Genomic DNA, 25,815 nt, shown 5'->3' on the forward strand with positions numbered 1-25,815 from the left:
CTTTGATTAATTTTACTATAGATGTGTTTTATTATTGATAAACGATCTTATATTTTTTTATGATGTGTTTTGTTGTATAGATGATATTTGGTAATTTTATTTTACGTTTTTACTGTTATATAATTGATATATTGGAATTCATCATATTTGCATTATCTTAAGAGATATCTATGTGGTTTTATTTTGTGAACCAGTTGAATACAATAGTCGGTGTTCCAAAGTTACTTTTACAATTCACAAAATTAAAAAATATATATATATATATTTCATTTTAACCATTCAATCTAAATGATAATAATAATAATAATAATAATAATTCTATGTTTTTCAAAGTAATGCTGAATTTATGTTTTATAAGAAATTATTGAAACTTGTAAGATTATGAACAAAAATAACTTTAACTTCCAACACAATTCAATATATTGCACTGTTATATGTAACTAGATATTATGAGGATTTTTTGGATAATAGTAATATTTTAAGTTAGAATGTGATAAATTATTGGAATTTATGAAGTAAAAACGTAAATGACCTCTTAATAGTTTAAATTTTGTTTGGACATTCTTCCATGCCATTGTAGTTGTTATGTTGGCGATCATTGGTGTTTCGAAGTGCTGAAATCTGGAGTTTCCTTTCTCAAATGCCAAAGTTTGTGTATGTTTATTGTAGGTTTTTCTGAGGGCAAAACATGTGTGTGTGTGTATATATATATATATATATATATGTGTGTGTGTTTGTTTGTTTGTTTTTTTTTTTTTTTTTTCTGTTTTTTTGTTTATACATGTTTGTAAAAACACGCACATCAAAGGGCTTTTCCCACTTCCATGGTTATTATGGAAGTCGAGTTGGTAAGCAGTAACAGAAACCATAGCCTGCACAAAAGAAAATGGTGCTCTCTGACTAGATATCGATGCAAAGGGTTATCTGGCATGTGGAAGAACAGGATGGAGCCATCGCAGGGCAATTAGCATCACTAAGGAAGGTGTAGTGACCTTCATTCCTCTGCCAATGAAGTCCGTCGTCCTCATTCGGTCTTGATTTCCTCTGCACCAAGCCATCGTTTCAGCAGTTTCAGTCTCACACCCTCAAACTCGAGCTTTAGAACGATGTGAGGTAAGTCAGGCACCGCATGGAATGCGCAAGAGAAATCTGCACTGACCTTACGAATATATTGAGCACACGGAATGGGCAAACCTTTCAACGTTTGCAAGACGCTCGTAGAGCTAGAGTCGTCTCCCCTAAGGTACTCCAACATAGTCGGTGGCTCGTCTCTACCCTTGATCATCTCCGCAAGGCTTTTAGCTGCTGCTGGAACAGAGGAAGTGTCAATGATAAAGCCCCGGACGTTACGTCTATGCTCCAATAGCGCGTACGTCATAATGGTGGTCCACATGAGGTGCATGCTCAAGAGGTACGGGCCACAGGTCATGTTCAAGCCCAATGAATATTTCGACCATAACAATAGCAGCGATATTAAAAAATGGAACTTTGTAAACATCCGCGCGCAGCCATGCGAGTATGATGCCATTTGCGAATCAAATCCATTTGATGCTTGGAATGGAACGTGCCGAAAACCCCAAAAAAACTGTGTCAAGAAAAGGAGACAAATGCCTGTCACTCGGATGAAGAATTGTCCATGAATATCTGTCACTTCATGAACCATCCTTAGCGGATCTAAAATGAATCCCATTGACAGCACCCCTTGAACCATTATTGCGGTGATGTAGCACCCATACGTTATAGCGTGAAGACGGGTCATCCTTTCCTGCTTTCTTCCCTCTCCCTCAAAAGTGCGAGGCAACCCGTCTCTAATTTAACTTCTTGCGAATAGAAATACCTCTGTCCCCACCTCTGTGAAAAAATCCAAATGATCTCAGTTGAAAAATTCCAAATAGAATGCTCCATATCATACATGCATTTATGTGAATTCTCGTCCTAAACTTCAGATAGCGCATGTTCAGAAGGTCGCAGGGAACTTGATAACAGCAAGGGAAATTCCTGATTGGATCGATATCAAAGACGACGGCAGGGTATTTTTTTTTCGCAGTGGCCAGCTACTATCGTGTTAATGAATTTTCCATGGGACGGCATTCTCGACAACAAGATGTATGCAATTTGATGTGATTCATAATACAGACTTAGGCGATAGCATGAAACTGATGCCATGCAGTAGGATAAACCAAGAGTTCAAGTGTTGTAACTTTCCTCGAGGAGTGATGATTGCTGAGGGAGAATCTGAAGTACAGCCAGAATCACAAGGGGAAGCTCCTCCGGCACACGAATGTCGATTTCATTTCAAGGCAACTCCTTAAGAGCAGAAGGAATTGTAGAAGTGAGGAAGGCTTTCTGTCTAGTGATAGATTAATTAGGGTATTTATTATGAAGGTGATGTTTGTCATGCAAAGGAAGGGAACAGTTATTCCATGAGTGAGTGAGTGGATTAAAATGAGGTCAAGCACTTCTTCTTCTGCTTCTCCTTCTTCTTCGACAGGTAGCTTTGCATTGACATTCCTCCACGAAGAGCAGAAAGGGAAGGGAAGGAAGTGGTGAAAGGGAAAGGGGGGATGATGATGATGATTGCGATATTGCTGTGAGTGAGTGAGCGAGTGAAGTGAAGTGAAGGGACAGATAGAATGATGATGATGATGATACCGGTGAAGCGGTGGGAAACCCCCTCCCTCCCTTTACCTCCCTTCCCTTCCTCCCCCTGCCCTTCGCCTTCCTCTCTCACCATTCTCATCATCATCTCATGTCACCATCACACAGCATCTATCTCTCCATCTCCACGTCTCTCTCTCCTCTCTCCTCTCCCAATACTTACGTACTTACTTACTAGTCTCCATCCCAACCAACCAACCCCCTCCCCTTGTAAATATCCTATTCTATTCTATGTCGCATTAATATTCATTTGCCATTCTTCTCTCTTTCTATTTCATCTCCCACATTTCCTCATTGCTATTGAAATATTCCATTTACACACATGTATATATATATATATATATATGTATACATTTTTTGAGTCCTTCCTGTTTTCTGGTCAATTGGCAATTGTGTTTTAAATTTTATTTTTAATACTAAAAACTAGTTGTATAAATTGACTTAAAAGATTGTAATTCTTTATATTTATTTGTGTATATACATGTAAAGATATTAAATTTTCAAATATCTTACCTGTTTGAGAACACAAAAATTAATACAAATAGAAATCAAGTTTGGTTTTGATGTTGGTGACTGTGGTTGAAAAACTATTTGAGACATATTTAACAACAATACATCTTACTGAAAAATAAATAAATAAATAAATGTTACATATAATAAATCTGAAGGACCTTTAAGTATATTACAACTACCATTTAACTTTTATTTCTTCTCTTCACATGAATTTCATAAGTATATTTTCATAATATTTCTACCATTGAGTGATCATAAGCCTTATAAAAGAATTATACTCTAATTGTATGAAATATTAATTATACTAATTTTATCCTTTCAGTGATTTTTGGAAGTTTTTAAGTTTGAAATTTTAATATTGATTTTAAATTTTAAAAGTAGATAATAATTTCTATTCATTTATACGATTATATTTTATTTTTAGTATATAATAGACTTTAGGTATTAAACTAATATCATCTAAATCTATCCAATCCATCATTTATCATAGACAAAAAGTTTTAAGTATACTCTGAATATTTAAATAAAATATATCACTATGATTATGTATTCAAAATACAAATATTAATATAAGATGTTTTAAATCTTGTAATTATGTAAAAATAGTCTTAAAATATTTTATTTAGTTTTATTTCTAGTTTTTTTTTAAATCTAAAAGTTATTTAGTATTTATAAGTTATGTGTGATTGCAAAACATAGCTTTTGTAAAATAAAGAAAGACCATACAACACTTTATTTTTACAAATCACATTCTAGAATGTATATTTTGTAATAAGTGTCATGAGTTGAATTTTTCATAAAATTCTAAGATTCACCTATATTTATTTATTTATTTATTTATTTTTATGCTTTGATGCATTTGAATCTTATCAAACAATAAAAAATCATAATGTGATTATTTTTTGAGATCCATCATATAATATTTTCTAAAAAATAATTCAAATGACTTTATCTTAAAAATCATCCAGTGCATATCCATAATTAATAATAAATTTTAAAGTTCTTTGAGAGTTTTAAAGAAAATTTATAATTCTATTATGATTATTATTATTATTATTATTATGGATAAACCTCTATTTGGTACTTTTGGTAATGTAACCATTAATATTAGTAATGAAACAGTCATCATTTTTCCACACAGATTCTCTTTAAACAAGGTTTGAAAAATGTTCATGACTTATCAAAGCCTAAACTAAAGCTTCTAATTGCCATTTTGTTCATCCATGCGGTGCACCAATTTCTTGTTCTCTTGGCTTGAGGGTATTACCAAAATCTATGAAGGATTATCTCTTCCACCGGAATCTACAAAACGAATTGATCTCTTCAACACTCTTGAGATATCTGATGCAAAATGATGCACATGGCGGTAGGATTCTTTTCCAGCTCCTGATCTTGCTAAATAACTTCAGAATTGTTGTACCAGGAGGGAAAGGGGGGGGGGGTGTGTGTGTGTGAAGTGATTCGAATATTCAACGAATACTTTAAAAATAAAAACTATTGGATCGTGGTAAAGAAATTGGAACAATGAGGAGGAGAACATTCTAAAGGGGGTTCGCTAGAAGAATATTATGGAAAAAGGAATCTGAGATGGCCACCGTTGCCCAGCCACCACCAAGCTTGACGAATGGCTGATGTCACAGTACTCACGTCACCACGGCAACTGCCTGTCAACGCTGCTAACTCCCTACCGTCCCCTCCCTCCCTCCCTAAGCCTACCCCTGCGCAGGAGGAGGGGGAGTAGGAGAGGGGTTCTATTTTTTCGTCGGAGGGTGGAGGGACCCGCCTCCGTCCCCCATTCCCGGAGATCCTTTCGGTCAAACTGCATCGCCCTCCCTCTCCCCTCCCCTCCCAGGGAGAGAGGGAGGGAGAGATTCATTGCTTGATTGATTCTCCCCTCCCTCACCAACTCCCTCTCACCTACTCCCCCGCCTCATTTCCAGTTTCTCTCTCTCTCTCTCTCTCTCTCTCTCGCTCTATTTGCTTTATTTATACTCATGACTGGCCGTATCCTTCACTTTCCAGCTGCACTCCTCTCGTTCTTCCGGTGTAATCCGCCACCAATCCAGCGGAGGAGTTCACCCTTCACCTCTACCCAGTCACACTCTAGGGAGTGCGTACCGCTGATGACTTCCATCGTAGTCGCTCTATTGTGGATTTCGTGACTTTGACTGCTCACCAGTTCAACACCAGAAGTCCTCCATTCTCCACATAACAATCAGAGTTGTTTAATTCACGTTGCTAGAATACTCGACGATTCACATTTCTATTCAATCCCCTCATGAAACATGTCATCCATGATGACGAGAGTGAAATCCACAGAAACCACGCTTACCAATTTGACTCCCAACACAAACTCATTTATATTTGTGCAATCGATTGTGCTCAATCCAATACTGGCGATAAGCGTGCAGAAACAAAATGCTCTGCATACTCTTGTTTACACCACACTAGTGCACAGGCTATTCTAACCATCTGTCTGTGCTGATCTGTATCCTCAATGCAAGGGGAGAACCAGGCTCCGAACTTGTATTCGAACTGTTTGACATGAGTTGTACGATCTATAAATATGTAGCTGGCGATCACTAAAACTGGCGGTAGCTTTGAAATGATCGTCTAAAAACATGAGACCAGATATTCCAGAATACGTCGACAAATTCGGTACTATACGAGCAGCTGGACTCGGGAAAAGCTTTTGATGACATCTCACTGTCTCGTCAATAACTTCAAGATGCTGAGGCGAGGGCCAAGCAGCTCCACCTTCAACCCCACGTTCAATCTAAATGAGCAAAAAATAGAGCGAGAAGCTACAACCACAGGGCTCCAGCTTCCTTCAAGCGGGGAACGAGGTTGCCGCTCACATGGGCAGCCATGACAGCATCGACTCCCCCTACAAGTTTCCCCCCCACAAACACGGTGGGAAGCACAACTGTGTTGTTGAGGCGCAGTAATGCTTTCTCCATGTCAACACCTTCCTTACGCTCATCGAGCTCGTGCACTGTAGGCCCCACTCCTAAGTTGCAGAAGAGCCGCTTCACCACATGACACATGCAGCACCTGCTCTGGCTGAACACCACTACAGCATTTTCTTGGACTAGCTTCTCTATTTCCTGCATTGCTTGCGCCATTCGCTGCTCCTCTCCCAGCGAATCCTCCATCTTAAGTTAACTGCTGTCGGGTTTCACTGTGCGATTGTTTCGCTCACAATATCCTTTAACTCTACCAGTTTGTTCTATGCATATTGTCACAAGCCTATCAGAGTACAACGTCTCCCCACCTCTCCAATGTTCACCACTTGCTGGATGTTGTGATCTAAGTTAACTCCTGTCATTTTATGACTTCATTTTAATTCACTTGTAATTTAGCAGGGTTCAGTTTGTGTAACAACGGAAAAGTACAACAGAACGGAGTATCTACGTTAAATTAGAGACAGACATCACCAATTTTCCATTTTACCCTACTTCGCTCCCGCCTGTAGACTCTCCCCTTACTCGAATGTAGTGCTACCACATCTCTATCTCGTTGAAATACGCTAAGAACATAGCTGCACTGATACCATTTTCGACCAAATTCTCCACTTGAGAGAGTGCCGGTTTGTAAAAATTGATTTGGATAAACTGGAAGTTGAACTCCCCACCGTCCTTCAACCTACTCCAACACCACGCATCATACCAGTTTGAACAATAACAACGGAAACCAACAACGACCTTCACAACTTCTGCACTTGACGAGATTTGATACAGTGAAAACGAAGCATCCCGCTGACCAATGATTCGGTAAACAGTAGTAGATATGTCCTACTCTCTCACTCCGACTCCGAAACCGTCGAAACTTATGAGAATCTGTGATACAAGGCAAACTCCTTGAAAAGCGCAAAAGAGCAGGTGCTAGATTCTGAACCAATCCTGATTGCATGAGTAAAGTGCCCGACAAGGACGATGAAAACATGACGTGTCGCAGTAGCACTCCCTTGCACAGGTCCAGCTCCTCTGTGAAGGACGTTGTAGGGAATGCACGGCGATCGGTTGATAGTAACGAAAAAGATAGTTGACTGCCGCTAGGCCATGCTCATAGCCGTTTGTGTAATTGCGCCACCATTAAATCCACCGACCAACAAGATAGTGCAACCACGACAGACTCTAGGAACGGTACACTTTGATTCCCTCGCCTGCGAACTAGTACTGCTTTCGGTGATGTATTAGCTGGTGGGGCAAATGATACACCTCCGCTTACGATGGGGTATGAAGAGCATGCCGTCTGCTCGCCTACAGCAGCCCACTAAGAAGCCTCGAGTGGTTGCTGGTCATGAGCAGGATGGATCATGAGATCGAGAGACAGGTAAGATTTTACCTGTCCTTCACCGCACAACAGCTCCTCCACATCCAAGACACAGGCTATCCCAGTGTACAACCACAACACTACACAAAATTAATCTGCAGTAGAGTAGTAAATAATGCATCTCTATGGCGGGATGGAAAGAGCCAAGCAGAGTCTGCGTGAGGCCTGGTGCTGGATACATTTCTGCACAGGTGCAGGGCTGCCTTCCAGGATTCTTCTTCAATTATGCATTCCTGGAATAACGAGGTTCCGTCAAATTGACTACTCTCTTGCCCTGCAGTAGTAATGAAACGTTGCTTTCGACTGCGAGGGGGGTGCCTGGTCGGTCGAAAATACGGACTCCACATGTCTCTTTCGTTGGAGTAAACCCTCATAGCAATGAATGAAAAGTACATATTCATTGCTATCATCAATCATCCTAAGCTCCACAGTATATATCTGTAGACTTGTTTTAGGTCAGTATGTTGAATATATTATTGGTTTTATTCCCCCCACATGGTATTAGAGTGGGCTGGGTCCTGAGCTCGTAGTCTCTTCATATGAGTTGCACAGCAGTAGTTCTATGGGCACTAGTGCTCTCTCCAACCCAAAGACAACTACAACCGGCAGAATACCACTAGATCTAGAATGGCTTTGACTTAAGCGGCAGCGAGTATCAGCTATTCTCGAGCTGTCTCTACAACCCAAGCTGCATATTTTTGTGGAGGACATCCTAGATCCGAATATTGCTTGGAATAAGCTAGCTAGCTTGTATCATACCAACACCATTGCCGACATAATGGTCGTGTTGAACAAATAGAAGGGCCTTTGAATGACCAAGAACGTCATGACATATATGACTCGGGTATGTGACATTCAACACGAGCTGGTCCATATTGGCCATCCGCAAAATAATACTTTTATTGTTTATAAAATACTTAGTTGCTTGCCTCACCGATTTACTCCTCTTGCTCATCAAATTAGCAATGAACGGCAGATTTCCTCTCTTGAGGAACTTAGTGCTTTACTCCAGATAGAAGACACCACATATCCTTACAGAGAACAAAATTCAAATAAGCCCTCACAATGCAACTTTGAGATGCTCTCATTTGGCGATATTGAGCACCACAAAAACGTTCATACGGCTTCTCCTCTCGCAACCAGGTAAATCCCGAAACCTTTTTGTGTACACGTTGTGGACATTGTGGCCACACATCTAAATAATGCCCAACACCAATCCCTCTTTATACAGCACCACCATTGCAGTTTTGACCAGCACCGCAACAATGTACCTCCTCTTCTCGATCCAGCTATTCCACACTCTAATTTCCATCCATGATCCTCTTATGATCAATCCAGCGTTAATATGGTGGAGCAGTCGGATGCTTATGACAAAACCCATTTCGAGGAACTCTTTGGAGGTGGCTCTCAATGTTCTTACCTTATATGGCACAGAATCCGAGTGGATTCTCGACTCGAGCGCATCTGCTCATTTCTCAGGAGACAAAGATGCCTTCAAATATATAATTCCTTCTAATTGATCATCAGTGACCTCTACAAGAAGCAATGTTCATCGCATTGAAGGACATGGAGCAACACATGGCTCCCTTCCTTCGGGAGAAATAAAGACTATCAAAAATGTCAAGTATGTTCTAAGGCTCTATTGTAATATTTTATTTGTTGGAAAGATTACAGACAAAGGGCATATTGCAGTAGTTGATAAATATTCTTGTGTCATCCTTAGCCAAACAAAATCATTCACTCTACTTGCCTTGGGAAGACAAGACAGAGGAATGGGGCTATAAAAGCTTACCACTTTTACCGATACATAGAATATTGAGCTTCATTCACTCACCCATCAAATGTCCCCTAAACTCTCCAAGCTGTGGCATAAAAGACAGTCATGTGAATTTTGATAGTTTAAATCTTCTTATAAACTGGCAACTTGCTACGGGCATACCACATTTTGATGTTGTTTCTCAGCCATGTACAACATGATTTGAGGGTAAGCAGACCTGCCAAGAATTTCCAAAATTCACCACTTACCGCGCATCAACATCGCTTGCACTTGTCTACACCGACTTGTGCGGCCTACTTCCGATTCTGTCACCAGATTAGTCTTGCTATTTTTTTACTCCTAACCAAAAGATTTGGATCTATTTTTTGAGCTCAAAGGCTGACACATTTGATGAGTCCGAAATTTTTCATGCTATGATTGAAAGACAAACGGACCAGAAACTGCTCAAACTGCGCTTCGACAGGGGCGGCGAATTCATGAACAACAAATTTACTGCGTACCTCAACTTCCATGGGATACTACGTGATTTATCTACTGCCCGCAATCTCCAGCAAAACGGGGTTGTTGAGCGCAAATATAAATCTGTAGTAAATACAACTGATTCTATGTTGATCGACGGAAAGCTATCCACTTTTTTGTGGGCAGAGGCAGCGCGGACGATAGTCAATTTGATGAACTCCACCCCCACCCGATTCAACGAGCACGTTACGCTGGAAGAGGTCTTTACCGGCATCAAACCCAATTTAGAACGACTACGCGTTTGTGGCTACGTCACCCACATACATCAATTCCGATCTGACAAGCTATCATTGCAATCTATTAAAGGGGCTTACCTCGGCAATGACTCCGCATCGAAGGCTTATCGAGTGTGGGTACCCACCTTGCGGCAAGTGCTTATTACGCAGGATGTCGATTTTGATGAGATTTATTTTTTGGACACTCTCTAACTCCGACTGCTTCTCGCGCACATCATCGCATCAGCAAGCTACGAAGCAAATTGAAAATATAGATGCCTCCGATGGGCCTTCTTCGGCCACTCCCACTGCTGAAAACTGTGATGCACAGGAACTGCAAGACTACCCAATTTTGCCCCCTACCATTCCTCCATTGATGGCATGGATTCATGGCCTTTTTCCACTCTTTTCAACAATCAAGTATCCCCTTCGAAAAACACACCATTGAACAATGAATTCAATGGTTCAATAACAACACAACAAGCTTCAAATCAAAATTGAAGATCAAGGCATCCACCTGCATGGCTCAATGGCTCAATGAATATTTTGTAGGCTTATATGAACTTTCCATGGAACCAACAAACTTCTAGTAGGCTATTATACAACCTAATTGGATTCAAGCAATGTAGGTTGTGCTCAAGCAATGCAAAAAGAAATATCATCAATCCATAAAAATGGTATATAAACCTCATCAAACTACCTCATAAAAAAATACCTATTAGCACCAAATAGGTCTTCAAAACAAAATTGATGGAATATTACAAAAATGCAAGGCTAGATCAATAGCCAGAGCTTTTGAGCAAAAGTATATAGGTTATAAAGACACATTTGCACTAGTAGTCAATAAAAAACTATTTCATTGCTATTGGCTCTTGTTGCTTAAAGAAATTTGCCACTATATCATATGGAGACCTAGAATAAGAAGTATCTATTACACAACTTCAATGATTTGAAGTCAAAAGCAAAGAACATTTAGTATATTATTGATACAAAAATTTATATGGACTTTGATAAGTACCAAAAAAACATATTTTGTTTTTAGTCTTGGCTATATATTTATAGTTTGGATGTCAAAGAAACAACAAATAGATGCTCTTAGCTCAACTAAGGTTGAATATATGGCTATTTCTATAGTAGCAAGAGAAGTAGCTTGGCTAAAAAAATTAACAAATGATTTTGGTCTTCATATAAATTGACATATTATCATTTACTCAAATAATGAAGTTAGTATGAAAATAGCAATCAATCTAGATATAAACCAATGCACAAAACATATTATTATATATTATCTTTTTATTTGTGAAAGGATCACAAGTAGAGATATAAAATTTTAATGTGTTCCATCCAAAGAAAAAAATATAGATTTCTTTACCAAGCTTTTAAGAAAATTTCTTAAAATTTCTATTTCAAAAATTCAAACAAAAACTTTAATTATGTGACTATCATGATATTGCTACTTCAAAACTCTTATACTCAAACTAAATATCTATTTAACTTAATTCAAATGTCAACAAACACCAATCTTTATTCACCAATTATCTTCATCACAAATAGCTAACAGCTACTCCATATAGCCTCTTTGACTACAAATCTACTATTCTTGTTCCAGCATGAAGCTCTTCCACAAATGGCACACCTTCCTCAGAATGCCTTGTAGCCGGTACATCTCATCGAAACAAATTTCTAATTCTAAATTTTGTCTAAATTTCTCTAGCAACATCAATTTCACAATTACCTACTTTCTATGTCCCAAAATCTACACTTTAAGTAAGCAAATTAGAAACTATGTACACTTCTTGTACAACCTCAATCACAGGATTTAGAGCTACTGAAAAGACTAAAGTACAAACATTAGCTCTATTCACTGATTGCTCTAACCAACACTCAAGACAAGGCCACACTTTTTTTCTTCTGCATTCCAAAACGACAAGGCAATTAACATGGAAATCCAGCATCCAAGCTCTTCTAGCATTATTATAATCACAATTGACTGCTCAACTAGTAATAATAAAGACATAAGTACAACTACAAACTAGTATGTCTCTATAACATAGTCTATTGCTCAAATTAAACTAGCTAACATTTCAATAGGATTTTTTTTTGTAGTCCTCTATGGCAATAGGATCTTCCATAGTTCTCTTTGTTTTCTATAATTTTAGAGCAAAGAGGCATGTTGGCATAAATCCTCCTGGCAATGAATGAAAAGTACACACTCATTTATTACTATCATCAGTCATCCTAAGCTCCATCATATATAACTGAGAATAAGAACATGCCTTTTGGTTCACTATGACTTGCTTTATACTCTACTGGTCCATCATTCTAACCCTTAACGATTTCTGATAGATTTATCTGATTAGGCAGCAAATGTATATTGATACTTGGTACTCTTCCATATCATTCACCTCCCTTGATTATCTCTTTTTGTTAGTTTTATACAACCATGCCTCGTACATGTTCTAAGTTGTGTCAACTTCTTCCGGAAGCATGGTATGAGAGGATTTTTCTCCCCTCACTTAAATTTGATTTAATTAAATCATAACTTATATCAGAACCCAATACTATTTAATGTGGAGATACAAATCTTTTATAAGATAGGAAAACCAAAATGAGGTAATAATCAAGATTAATCCAACAACACAACAAGTTAGTTACACTTTTTTATGATTTAATTTTTAACATTTGTAGTTCATTTAGTTAAGTGCCTTCCAAGACTTATTCTATCAAATTTAAACTTTGAAAATTATGAATTAGAATAAAATAAAATAAAAACAATGAATACCATGCTAGAGTGATAGTCTAAGGCTTTCCAAGGTAGTATTAATCATATAAATTGGAGTTCTATATAGGAAGTTATCTATGGATGAAGTTTTTATGACAAAACTTCATGCAGAATTAGAAATTCAGTAATAAATAGCCTTAAATATTTAAATTCAGCACTAACATGATGTTAAGATTTTTTTAAGATAAAAGATGAAAGTTGAAAGATTAAAAAATTAAAATCAATAAAATAAAATAAAATAAAAAAATTAAAATTTAAGTTAGAATTAATAATTAAAAATTAAGTAAAAGTTTAAAAGTAAAAAAAGTAAAAGTTAAAGATTAAAAGTAAAATTTTAAAGTTGAAGGTTAAAATTTAAAGTTAAAAGGTTGAAGTTAAAAGAAACAAGAAAAAATTAAAAGATTAGATTAATTTTTATTTTTTTATTTTTTATTTTATCCTTAAAAGATATGAATGGATGGAAAGATAAGAATTTAAGATTAATTTCCAAAGTGAGGTAAAAGTTTTTTGAAATTTTTAAATAATATTAATTAATGATAATAAGACGAATGAGTGATAACATAAAAATTTAGAAGCTAAGAGATGTGATTAGAGGGTGATTAGGGAAGGAAAACTTACTTAGAGTATGTCAAGTTGAGGGCATCAGATCCCTTAGCGTTAAAAAATTTTCCAACAATTCTACACAGCTCTTATGTACTTGAAATTTTTTGTGGTTGCGGTTGACGTAGAGTTGCTCCTATCTACCATATTTCATGGTGATCCGAGGTTTGACATTCGAGATGTGTGTTTTCAAAGCAAGGCAACTTGAGCTGCCTATGTAGCAGACCCCCTTCTACTCAAAAATTCACTAAAAATCAGTTAATAGTTTATAATTGACAAATATAATTTTTCCTAAAACCAAACTTAGAAGAGTTCCTTTTCCAATAAATTTCAGCAATAAAATGTAAGCAGGTACTAAGATACAAATTTTCAAAGCTGGTTGTTCAACACTGCCAAGGCAGCAGATCCCTTCATATTTAAAAATTCATTAAAAATTTGTTATAAATCAAGAATTAGTGATTTAAAATTTTTAATAAACTTATCTTTAGAATGCATTCATTTCAACAATCCACATCAAATTTGAGTCAGAGGTCACGGAGTTATAGATTTCTTGAACAGACACTCCTACACTACCAAGGCATTAGACCCCTGCCACCTTGAAAACTTGCCAAAAATTTGTCACAAATTCAAATCAGGCATGCCTTATGCCATTGCAAAGCTAAGGGTGAGTAGAATCTGTTTACAATGTTTCACAAAAAGAAAATAAAAAGAGATAGACTGAGCAAGTTAAAACCAAGGCCATACAAGTTTAAAGAAGAAGATTTGTATTCACAAGATGGATGCACATTTTGCCATGGCTTCTCCATAAGAAGATGGAGAGAGAGAGAGGGAGATCAGTCATCCAAGCCCTCTTAACCAGATAGGAGGAGGCCCAAAAGTGGCAGACACATCTCCACCATCAAAACCAGAAAATTCCTAACCAAGATCCAAGGTCTTCAATAACTCTTAGCCCAAATCCGATTTCAAGGCTGGAAATGCCTAGAACTCAAAAAATAACATCTTTTTGGTGAAACTAACACCACCAATGTCTCTAAAACATATTTTTATCTTAAGTTCAACTATTCTCAAGCCCAAATTTGAATTCTAAATCATTAGAATCAATTAATTTTCTAATTTAGTTGTAAATTTCAACTACAATTCTAATTCTAATTAGCCTATTTGGAAATCAACAAGAGTTCTTGCCATCAAAGCCTTCATAATCACAAGTCTTCAATTCAAACTTCCTTAAGCATGAACTCTTGGCAAATCCAAAACCTAATTGCAAATTGGCCTTGAATTTAAGATTTTTTTCAATTTTTCTTTTTTTTTCAACTTCAAGTAGTGATTAAAATCACTATGAGAGGAAAATCCACCAAAAATTTAGCTTGTTTCCATCTTTTTAAGATCATCATTAATTTAAAAATTAGACTTTATATTTTTAATCCAATTAAATTATAATATAAAATTTAAGCTTAAAAATCTTCAAAATTAATTAAGAAGATAGAGCAATTAGATTTAAGGGACTTTCTAACCATATTAAAATTAGAAATTATCTTTTGGATTAAAAATTAAGATTGTAGCTTAATTTAAGATATAATTTTTAAGAATTAGAAGAGAAATTCTACTATAATTGTAGTTTTATTACTAAGAAAAAGATTTAAAGTAATTCAAGAAAAAGAAATCATAGGCCTTCTAAATTTACTATTTTTTCTTTTGAATTTTAAAATAGTCAATAAATCTACTAATTAAAAGTGTCCATCTAATTAACAATCTAAACATATGATCAAAGTCATAATTAACTAAAAAACTAATTTGAATCTATTAATTAATTATATTAGTATTAAAATTAATAAAAATATGTTAAAAATTACAAAAAGAACTATAACTAACCATTGGAGCTTTTAATTATGCTAACAAATGATGATAATTATTTTGATATATACTGTGGTTGGAAAAGTTTGTAAAGTTGATGACAAAGAATTTTAGATGTTAAAAAAACATTGAATGAAATAAAATTTAAAATAAATTTTAAAAAATATTTTAAAAATACATAGTATTTAATTATATTTCATATTATAGGCCAATAAAATTCTTTTCAATTTAATTCTAACATCTAATTGTATCTAAAATATCTTGAAACTAAAAAGACGTATTGAGCTTAAAGAGCTTGTATTTGTGCTTTGTTTTTAAGAACATATAATCATTTCTTGAAATAAAAAAAAATTCTTAAATAAAATCTTAAAAGTATTATAAAATTTAGAAAGTTTATTTGTAATATGATAATTAAGCAGATTTAAGGACATACTTGATTGAACTTAGTCAAGAAAGATTGAGTCAATAATCAACATTGATTTCATTGCTCAAAGATGAAATTATTGTGGCTTCAAATGAATAGTTTGTTTCTCACTAAAAGTTACATTTTTTTTTTATCTTTTGACATTAAATTTTAACATCTAAAGAAGGCATTTTAAAAACCTTATTTTTATGTAGATAATAAAAATAATGAATACAAATCTTAACAAAGACATGCTCTAATAGACTTGTTAACAATTCAAAATGCATATTCACATTAAATACTTGAGATTCTTGTGATTTTTATAAAAAATCATTAGACAAAAAACATCTTTCAAATAATGATGCTATTTTTGAAAAGAATCTATAATTGCAAGAGTTTTTTTATTGTAAAAATCATAGTTTATCTTAGTTATTAAAAAATTTCTTGAATAAAAAGCTATCAAATGAAGTTTTTTATTTGCTCCTATTTGTGAAAATATTGTACTTAAAGCAAAATCTAATGCATTTATTTTTTTAAAATTAAAAAAATAGATGCAATATAGTATTAATATAGAATTAAAATATATCTTCAAAGCTTTAAATATTTCTTTAGTTTCTTTAATCCACATAATTTTTTCTTTTCAAGTCAAATATATATATAGAGCTAAAATTAAAAAAAAAATCTTAATAAAAATTTAATAATAATTAAAAAAATTCAAAAAAATTAGATATTTTTTTATTACTTTTGAAAATTTCTAATTTTTAATAATTTTAATTTTTTTGGGATCCAAAACTATTATTTGAAATGATGTATTCTAAAAAATCAACTTAAATTGTATAAATTACATACTTTTCTATCTTGGCACATAATCTTACATTTTTAAGTTTTTATAACATGCAATAAATGTGAAGTTCATATTTTGTTATATTCTTAGACTAAGTTAAAATATTATCTATATAAAAAATGATAAAATCATTTAAAAGTTCTTAAAAGATATCATTCATTAGATGTTGAAAAATAGTTAGCAGATTTATGAGTCCAAAAGATATTACATTTTATTTAAAATGCCCATACTTGGTTCAAAAACACAGTCTTTCATTCATCTCTTTTTTCAATGCATAACAAGTTGGATGCTCTTTATAGATCTATTTTTGCATAGAACTTGACTTGATTCAATTAATTTAGAAGTTTTAATATTAAAAGTAGATAATATCTATTTTATGGTAATTTAGTTGAACCCTTGATAATCTACATATTTGTAATAATCTAACTATTTTCTTTATGAAGAAAATAAAATCTTTTTTTAGAAATTTTGAATATTATATAAAAAATTTGGCAAGATTTTTATCAATATATTCTCTAAATATATTTTAATAAATTATAGATTGTTCCAAATAGTAGTTGAATTCTTTCTTGAAGGTTGATGGAGCAATCATAAATATAATGCTTTTTTAAAAAACATGAATATATACATGTTTTTTCAAAAACATCCATAAAAAACTTAATATTATCTTAAAATGCTACGTGAAGTCTTTTTTCCATTAAAAATAGATATAGTATAAAAAAATGATCCTTCTTTTGTAATATGCATAAAAGTTCTTTTGCCTATAAATAAATTTTTTTTTGCAGTAGACTTATGACTTTCTACTTAGTTATCAAAAAATTTAGTTATATTCTAAAAAATATCAAGACTATGAAAAATCTAATCTATCCAAAGATTATATTTTTATAGCTATAATAAACTTGTAATGATTAGATTAAAAAAATATCTAATTAAATTAAATATCAAAAAGTTATTATGACTATTTATTATTACTTCTATAGGAAGAATTTTATGAAAAACTCTCCAAAAGATAATAGACATCTATCTATGACTTCTACATGAATATATTTAATTTTCTTTGCTAAAAATATACTATATCTTTTGACAAATTCTTCATCTAAAAAATAAAAAAAATGATCTTGAATCTATTAAAGTAGAGACTTTGTGATGTTTAGGTCCTAAATAAATCATCTATTATAAAATGAAGAAAAAGTTCTAAAGAGAGAATATGACCTTTACTAGGTGTTGAATGAGATTCTAGCCACACAATCTTTATTGCATCCAAACAACCTTGTTTTTTAATATATTATCTTTTTTGATAGCCATCATCCTCATTTTGTAGTTATATTACTTTTTTGGATAATGTTGAGTAGTGTGCTTAGATTCTTTACAATATAAGCATAATTTTTTTGACAATGATTAATCTTTTTTGGCTTAGCAAGTTGTTCAAAATACATCACATTAATTTGCATGTCTTTTACTTTCAAATGTATATGTTGAAAAGATATTGATGCTGCCATTGAATGGTAAAAACTTTGAAGCTTACTTATACAATTTTGAGATCAAAATTCAAACAACCCATTATTACACTTCACAAAAAAGTTAATTGAGTTAAATGTCTTTTTGAATTTATACAATATTTCGAAGTCAAGTAAGTTCAACATTAATTTCTTTACTTTCTATTATAAATTATATAAAAATTGACTAATGATTGTAGTATGATTTTATTTGATATTGGTTGCAAGTTGTCAAAATTATGAAGCATATAATGTTATTGATCCATTGATATGTTGCGAAATATAAATCTTGTTAGTTGCAACACATATTATATAATGTTTCATATACATGAATCAAACTCTGCTAAAAAAGTTTTAAAATTATCTAATATTGTATCATATTATTTAAAAAAAGATGAAAATTATAATAAAGAATAATCTAAAAGTAGTGTTCCAATAGACTTGACTTGTGATTTTGAAGTTTGATAGCTTTGAGGTTGAAGTTCAATCACCATTTTTACTTCATTGATGAATCTTCAAAATTTTGTTCTTATGCTATCAAATTTTTTATACAAGGCAACTCTTAATCCTCTTATGCTTAAATAATATTCTATCATAGGAAAAATAATATGATTTGGTTTAGATGTTCAAGTAATTCCAATTGTCTTGATATCTTTATTCCTTGCCAATCTTATTGTTCTTTATGGTAATAAATTGAATTGATGCATTGTAAGCATTAACTCTATTATTTGTTCTTGTATTTTTGCTTATACATTATTCATTTCAATAAGTTCTACAATGACAATATAACATATAGATGATAGATGTCTAGTACTACTCTAGTCAAGTAGATGAGAGAACTTAAAAATAAAAATAAAATCTAAGAATAATATTAGTTTAAAAGTAAATAATCTACAACTTCTAATATGCTTATGTCTTATTAAGAGAAGGATTAATCTACTCTTAATCAAGATAAAACTTTTATATTGTTAATATATTCTTATCAATTTATGAAAGACAAAGAATTTAAAGAATGTAAATAATAAAGTGAGATATTTTTCAAAGAGAAATAAAAAAAATAAAATAAGTAAATATGTATATTTAAGAAAAAACTAGAATGGCTATTATTAAAGATTAAAAAACTTGAAATTCTTGAAACTATACTAGAAGCAAAAAAATTGACAAGAGTACAAAAGGCCTAATTTTTGTCTCTATATATACTATCTAATTGTCAAGGAGAAGAATTAGAAAAAGATGCATAAATCTAAAAAGTTTATGTTATAAGAAAAATAAAAAAATAGCAATAAAGTAATATGTATATTAAAAAAAAATTAGAAAGGCTATTGCCAAAAGGCAAAGAAACTAGAGACTCTCAAATCTAGACTAAAACTAAGAAAAGAATTGACAAGAATGAACAAGGCTTCACTCTTGCTTCAATATATACTATCTAACTAAGAGCTACATAGCAATAATCTATAGAACCTCTAATATGTATTGACTTTGTGTCATAGACATACACATATAAATAATAAATTATTTAGATGATTTAGATAAGAATAGATAAAAGTAAGTCAATTTCATAATATCATCTATAGAAGCTTTTTAAAAGCTTAATAGATGCTACTTTGAATTTATAGGTATCTTTAATTAATTTTTAAGGTTATAAACATGGTTAATAAGTTGGCCATGTGCAACACATATTAGTAGCTTCAAGAACAAGCTAACTATGTGGCTCACATATAGAAAGTTTTCCTTGTAAGCTAAAGCATGTATTCCGTAAAGTTAATACATATTAGAGGTCCTATAGAATATTGATACATAGCTCTTAATTAGATAGTAATTAAAATAGAGTGCAATGATACATATGTAAGAACAATTGAGAGATTTGATGCTTACAATGCATCCACTTTGTTTACCACTACAAGGAGCAATAAGAATGGCAAGAAGTGATGATATAGATAGGATTGGAGCTACTTCAACATTTGCATCCAATCATGTCCCTTATCCTATGGTGGAATATCTTTCGAGTACTAGAGAACCAAGAGTTACCCTGCTTGAGAAGTTTGATGGTACAAGATCTAAGTTTTGACGATTTATCAATTAAGTACAACTTGTGATTGAACTTCAACTCCAAAGCTATCGAATTCTAAGATCAAAAATTAGATTCATTGGTACACTTCTTTCATGTTCAACATTATTATAATTTTCATCCTTTTTTGAATGACAAGATCTAATATTAGATAAGTTGGAGGCTTTTTTAGTTGATTTTTGATCGAGATATGGATAACATGATTAAATTTGTGTTACAATCAACAAGATCCATATTTTACGATAAGAAAATCAATCTGTAAGATTATATGCTTCATAATTTTGCCAACTTATAACTGATATCAAGTGGAATGATGCTCCATTGCTTATCCAATTTTTCTATGGATTACAATATGAGGTAAAAAAATTGATATTCAACTTACTTGATCCTCAAACATTGAGTTGAGCAATTGGCTTTGTTATGAAGTGTGACATTTGATTTTTTTGAATTTTGATCTAAGATTTAAATAAATAGACTTCAACATTACTATAATTTAATGGCAATACCAACTTCTCTTTAATACAGATTGATATGATACGTTTCAAATTTCTTACTGAGCAAGAAAAGACTCATTGTCATTAGCAAGTATTGTGCTTATATTATAGAGTACCTAAACATACTATTCAACATTGTCCAAAAAAGTGATACAATTATAAAATAAAGAATATAAATGTCAAAGAAGATAATATATCAAAAAATAAGTTTGTTCAACTACAATAGAGCCTATGCGGGTAGAACCTTATACAATATCTAATGAAGGTTCTATCTTCTCCTCAAAACCCTCTCCTTGTTTTATATTAAATATTATTTTAGGACCTATACATTACAAAGCCTCTACCTTATTAGATTCAACAGCTTCAATGTGTTTCTTAGATGAAGAATTTGCTAAAAAACTTAATATATTTTTAATAAAGAAAACTAAACCTATTCATGTGGAAGTCGTAGATGGTCCCCCCTTATCTTTTGGAGATGATACTCATGAAACCTTTTCCATAGAAATAATAACTAATGCTTATAATAGCTTTGTAGTATTTAATATCATTAGTTCTTTTAATCCAATCATTTTAGGTTTATTATGGTTGGAAAAATACAACCCTCAATTAGATTGAATTTCTCATACTCTTGACTTTTCTAAAAGTATAATTAAGATTATAGTTCATTAAGTAAAAAATTACAGGTCTAATATAATTAAATCTATGTTTGTAGATGTAACCACTTTCTTATATGCTATAAAAGAAGGATCACCTTGTGTCATTTATACCACATCTATTTCTAATAGTGCAAAGACTTTAAGTAGTATTCAAAACCAATATCAAGATTTTAAAGATGTATATGAAAAAAAGAATGCAGATACTCTTCTAAAACATTGTTCCTATGATTATTCAATTGACTTTCAAGAAAGGGTACAATTGCTATTTAGACCAATCTATAATTTATTATAAAATGAGTTGGCTGAATTCAAAGAATATATTAAAGAAAATCTAGCCAATAACTTCATATGTCATTCCAAATCTCTAGCAAGAATTCCAATTCTATTTATAAAGAAAAAAGATGGATTATTGCAGATATGTATTGATTATCAAAGACTCAACAAGATCACTATCAAGAATAAGTACCTATTATTTTTAATATTTGGACCTATTGATTAGTTGAAACAAGCTAAGATCTCTATAAAAATAAATCTATGAGGAGCATACAATCTAGTATGCATCAAAGAAGGAGATAAATAGAAGACTGTATTTGAAATTATGTAGAAATATTTTGAATATGATGTCATGCCTTTTGGACTTATAAATGCAGTAGTATGATTTTTGAGAGTTTTTGGATGATTTTGTTATTTTTTTATCTAGACAACATCTTGATCTATTCTAAGAACATAGAAGAATATAAACTTCATATTGGTTGTGTGTTATAAAAATGAAGAGATGTAGGACTCTATGCCAAGATAAAAAAGTAAGTATTCCACACTACTCAAGTTGACTTCTTAGGTTACAACATTTCAAGTGATGGACTTGTCATGGATCCTAAGAAAGTTCAAACTATTATGGATTAGAAGATCTCAAAAACAGTCCCCAATGTCCAATATTCTTTGAAATTTGCCATTTACTATTAGATCTTTATCAAATACTTCTTTCAAATTACTGCTCTACTTACACATTTGATTTATAAAAACAAACTTCAATGGAATCAAGAAACAAAAACAACATTTGAACCTTTAAAGACAACCTTTGTTTCTGCACCAATCTTCTATTAAGTTGACTTTTCTAAGACATTCTTTATAGAAATTGATGCATCAAAGTTTACTTTGGATGTCGTATTATCATAAATGGGAATAGATGATAAACTTCACTCTCTAGCTTTGCATTCTAGGAAATTTTTAACAACTAAGATTAATTATGAGATCTACAATAAAGAGTTTTTTATAATTGTGGATTCTTTTTAAGAATAGTGCCATTATCTAGAAGGTACTTCCAATCTAATCATCATATATATGGATCACAAGAACCTTGAGTGTTTCATATTAGCTTGTATTTTGAATCATTGCCAAGCTCATTGGAGCATGTCTTTGTCAAGATTTGAGTTCAATATCACTTATCAGCTAGGAAAACAACAAGATTTGTCTGATGTTCTTTCTAGATATTCTTATCTTCTACCTAAAGAAAGAAATGCAGCTTTTGATTAACAAAGGATAATTTTATTGAAGCCATAAGAATTTCATCTTCAAGTAGTGAAATCAACATTGATTATTGATTCAACTTTTTTCAAACAAATTCAATTAAGTATATCCTTTGATTTTCTTGTTCATGATATCAAGAATACCTCTTTCAAGTCTTAGGATACTTTTAAGTTTGAGTTCAAGAACAACCTACATTATTTCAAAAGATGCCTATATGTATGAGAAAGAGAAGCACGTTTAAGTGTTCTTCAAGCATGTCATGACTTTTCAATAGTAGGATATTTTGAATACAATAAGACTTTGGAATTACTATCTAGAGATTTTTGGTAGCTACAAATGTAGAAGGCTGTAAAAGGCTTTGTTCAATTATGTGACATTTGTTCAAGGTCAAAAATTCTTTGGCATCGACCTTATGGACTTCTTTAGCCATTACCTATTCCAAAACAACCATGGTCTTCTATTTCTATGGATTTTATTACGGATCTTCCAGTCTTAGGATCATGTGATTTTATATTTATGATAGTAGATCATTTTACCAAGATGGCACATTTTGTACCATATATAAAATCTATTATAGGTAAAAAAATTGCCAAGTTTTTCTTTGAAAATATCTAATGATATCATAGATTATTGAAAGATATTATATCAGATATGGAGACTCAATTTGTATCAAGATTTTGAAAAATTCTTTTTAAGATTCTAAAGTTGGAAATAAAGCATTTTTTGGCCTTTCATCTTCAAATTGATAGACAAAGAGAGCACGTAAACCAAGTTTTGAAGCAATATTTAAAGTATGCCATTAATTATCAACAAGACAATTGAAGAACCATCTTGCCATTGGCAGAGTTTGCTTATAATATTACAATGCATTCTTCTATGCAACTAACACCTTTCTTTGATAATTATGATTACCATGTACGACTTGATACTTTTGAGTTTTCAAAAGTTGACAATCTTACAGCAAAAGGTTTGGCTAATCATTTGTCAAAGCTATATGCAACAATGAAGGTGCAATTAAATGAAGCTCAAGAACAATAAAAGATCAATGCAGATGCTTATCGAAAGGAACAACTACAATTCAATGTAGGTGACAAGATATGATTACTTTATCATAATATCAAGACTACTCATCTTTGTGATAAGTTGGACTATTGTAGGCTTGGACCTTTTTCTATTTGTAGACAAATCAATCAAATTGCTTATGGATTATATCTATTGGAAGTAATGAAAATATATCCTATCTTCTAAGTATCTCTTCTTGAACCATACAAGATTGTGAATATCTCAAGAAAAAGATAAGCTCCACCTCTTTATATAAAAATGGACAATAATGAAGTGTTCAAAATAGAAGAAGTTTTAGATCCAAGGCGGCATGAAATAAATTAGGATATTTTATCCATATATTATGGATGGGATAGTAGTAAATATACATAGGAACTAGTAAAAAATCTTGCAAATGTTAGAAAGGCAATGGAGGTTTTTTTGTGGATGACATCCATTGAAATTAAGATGAAGAATAATAAGTCTTTGTTATAAAAGAAACAAGGTCCAGGAAAGATTGCATTCTACCTTCTATCTTCATTTATAGTTTTTGTAGTATTAAAGAAATAGAAAACTAATAATTAGTAGATTCTACTCAAGAACCTTCATTTCTTGACTTGATAAACAAGACATTGCGATTGTGACTTCCTTCAAGATGACACAATCGAGATAAAGATAATCAAGAACGATATGTTCTTCTTTGAATAGATGGCAAGTTATAACACTATCATGTTGTGACTCAGCTACCATATGAAAATAATGTGTTTATATATTTAATGCATAATTTATTTAGCAACATAGTGAGAGCCATATTATTGGATTTTAGTTGATTGTAGAATGTGGTTAAATTACTACTTTAAAAAGAGGTTGTTTAAAAGGATTACTATTAGAATTTGTATAACTTTATTTTCTTTTAATAAAGACATTTGAAGTTGATTTTATGTGTACTAACTTTATATACTTAGATTCACCTTTGTTAGACATTGGTGATCCTTAAATTTTTATTTTGATTCTTTAATTTAGTGTTCAAGGCATATAATATATAAAACTTGTATAAAAAGGAATTGAAGAGGAGTTTTGGTAGCAAAAAAGGTAGTTAAGACATTCATATGAATGAATGGAGATAGATGATATAAATCTCCATTCCCATTGGTCAAAATTCATGACCAATGGACTTTAAGGAGGCTGTCTGAGGCCATTTTAGAGATTAGGATTAGTCTTTCAGAGGGATTCAAACATCAAAGGTTAAAATCAGTAAGTTTAAGTTTTTAGCTATGGTTTTGGTACAAATTTTGAGTCATTTCGAATTTTTATAAAGGAAATATAGGTACTCAAAGTCAAGGTGTTGGTTTTGTATCTATTATCATTCTTTTGGATATAACGTATACATACAAAAAGCAACAAAGGATTGATGATTAGATTAGAGATATTATTTTTTTGACTACACTGTTTTGTATATTGCTTGATGAATTCAAAGTTGAAATAAAAGTGATATTGGAAGTTGAAGACAATGCTTTGAATTTAAAAAGTAGTAAGTGATCCAAATTACAAGTGGTTGTATTTTGAACTATGCCTTGTGTAATTTGACAAGATTTTCATTAAAACTTTCTAAGAATGTATATTTTTATATTATTAAATTTTATACATAAGTTTTGTGGCATTTGGGTTTTGAATTTGTGAGATATGAAGAAAATATTACTCCAATGCTTGTGAATTAGGATTTGAAGCATTTGCTAGGACGTTTAAGATGCCAAACAATCGGTAGCAAATTTCAGATTGAATTTTTTTGTAGTAATACTTAAAGATAAATTCTATATTATCTGTAAATTTGACAAAAAATGAAGGATTAGATCAAGAGATATGAATTTTTAAAGTTCAAGAAGAAAAAATCTTTTGAAGAAAAATTTTGTTTTGAAGGGATTTTATTACAATTTGAGCATTTTATACAAAGTAAAGATGTTTTTTGGAAGTCAAGACTTTATGTACATGTTGAAGATGGAAATATAGAGCTATGGTTAAATTTTGATATAAAGATG

General features: G+C 32.1%; 2 protein-coding genes across 2 annotated transcripts; both read right to left on the reverse strand.

The window, feature by feature from the left end:
- Nucleotides 1–641: 641 nt before the first annotated feature.
- Nucleotides 642–2,659, reverse strand: LOC112281317 (uncharacterized). The gene is made up of 2 exons (XM_073534311.2): nucleotides 1,195–2,659; nucleotides 642–1,044 (listed from the first exon to the last, which is right to left on the reverse strand). The coding sequence occupies exons 1-2, from the start codon at nucleotides 1,757–1,759 to the stop codon at nucleotides 1,025–1,027; spliced, it is 585 nt and encodes a 194-aa protein (XP_073390412.1). The 5' UTR covers nucleotides 1,760–2,659; the 3' UTR covers nucleotides 642–1,024.
- A 2,747-nt stretch (nucleotides 2,660–5,406) lies between these two features.
- On the reverse strand, nucleotides 5,407–7,759 carry LOC112280852 (glutaredoxin-C1). Its single transcript, XM_024516741.3, has one exon. The coding sequence runs from the start codon at nucleotides 6,324–6,326 to the stop codon at nucleotides 5,976–5,978; it is 351 nt and encodes a 116-aa protein (XP_024372509.1). The 5' UTR covers nucleotides 6,327–7,759; the 3' UTR covers nucleotides 5,407–5,975.
- Between the last annotated feature and the right edge of the window lie 18,056 nt (nucleotides 7,760–25,815).

Source organism: Physcomitrium patens, chromosome 1 (genome assembly GCF_059467195.1).
Source record: "Physcomitrium patens ecotype Gransden chromosome 1, ASM5946719v1, whole genome shotgun sequence".
Taxonomy (NCBI): Eukaryota; Viridiplantae; Streptophyta; class Bryopsida; order Funariales; family Funariaceae; genus Physcomitrium; species Physcomitrium patens.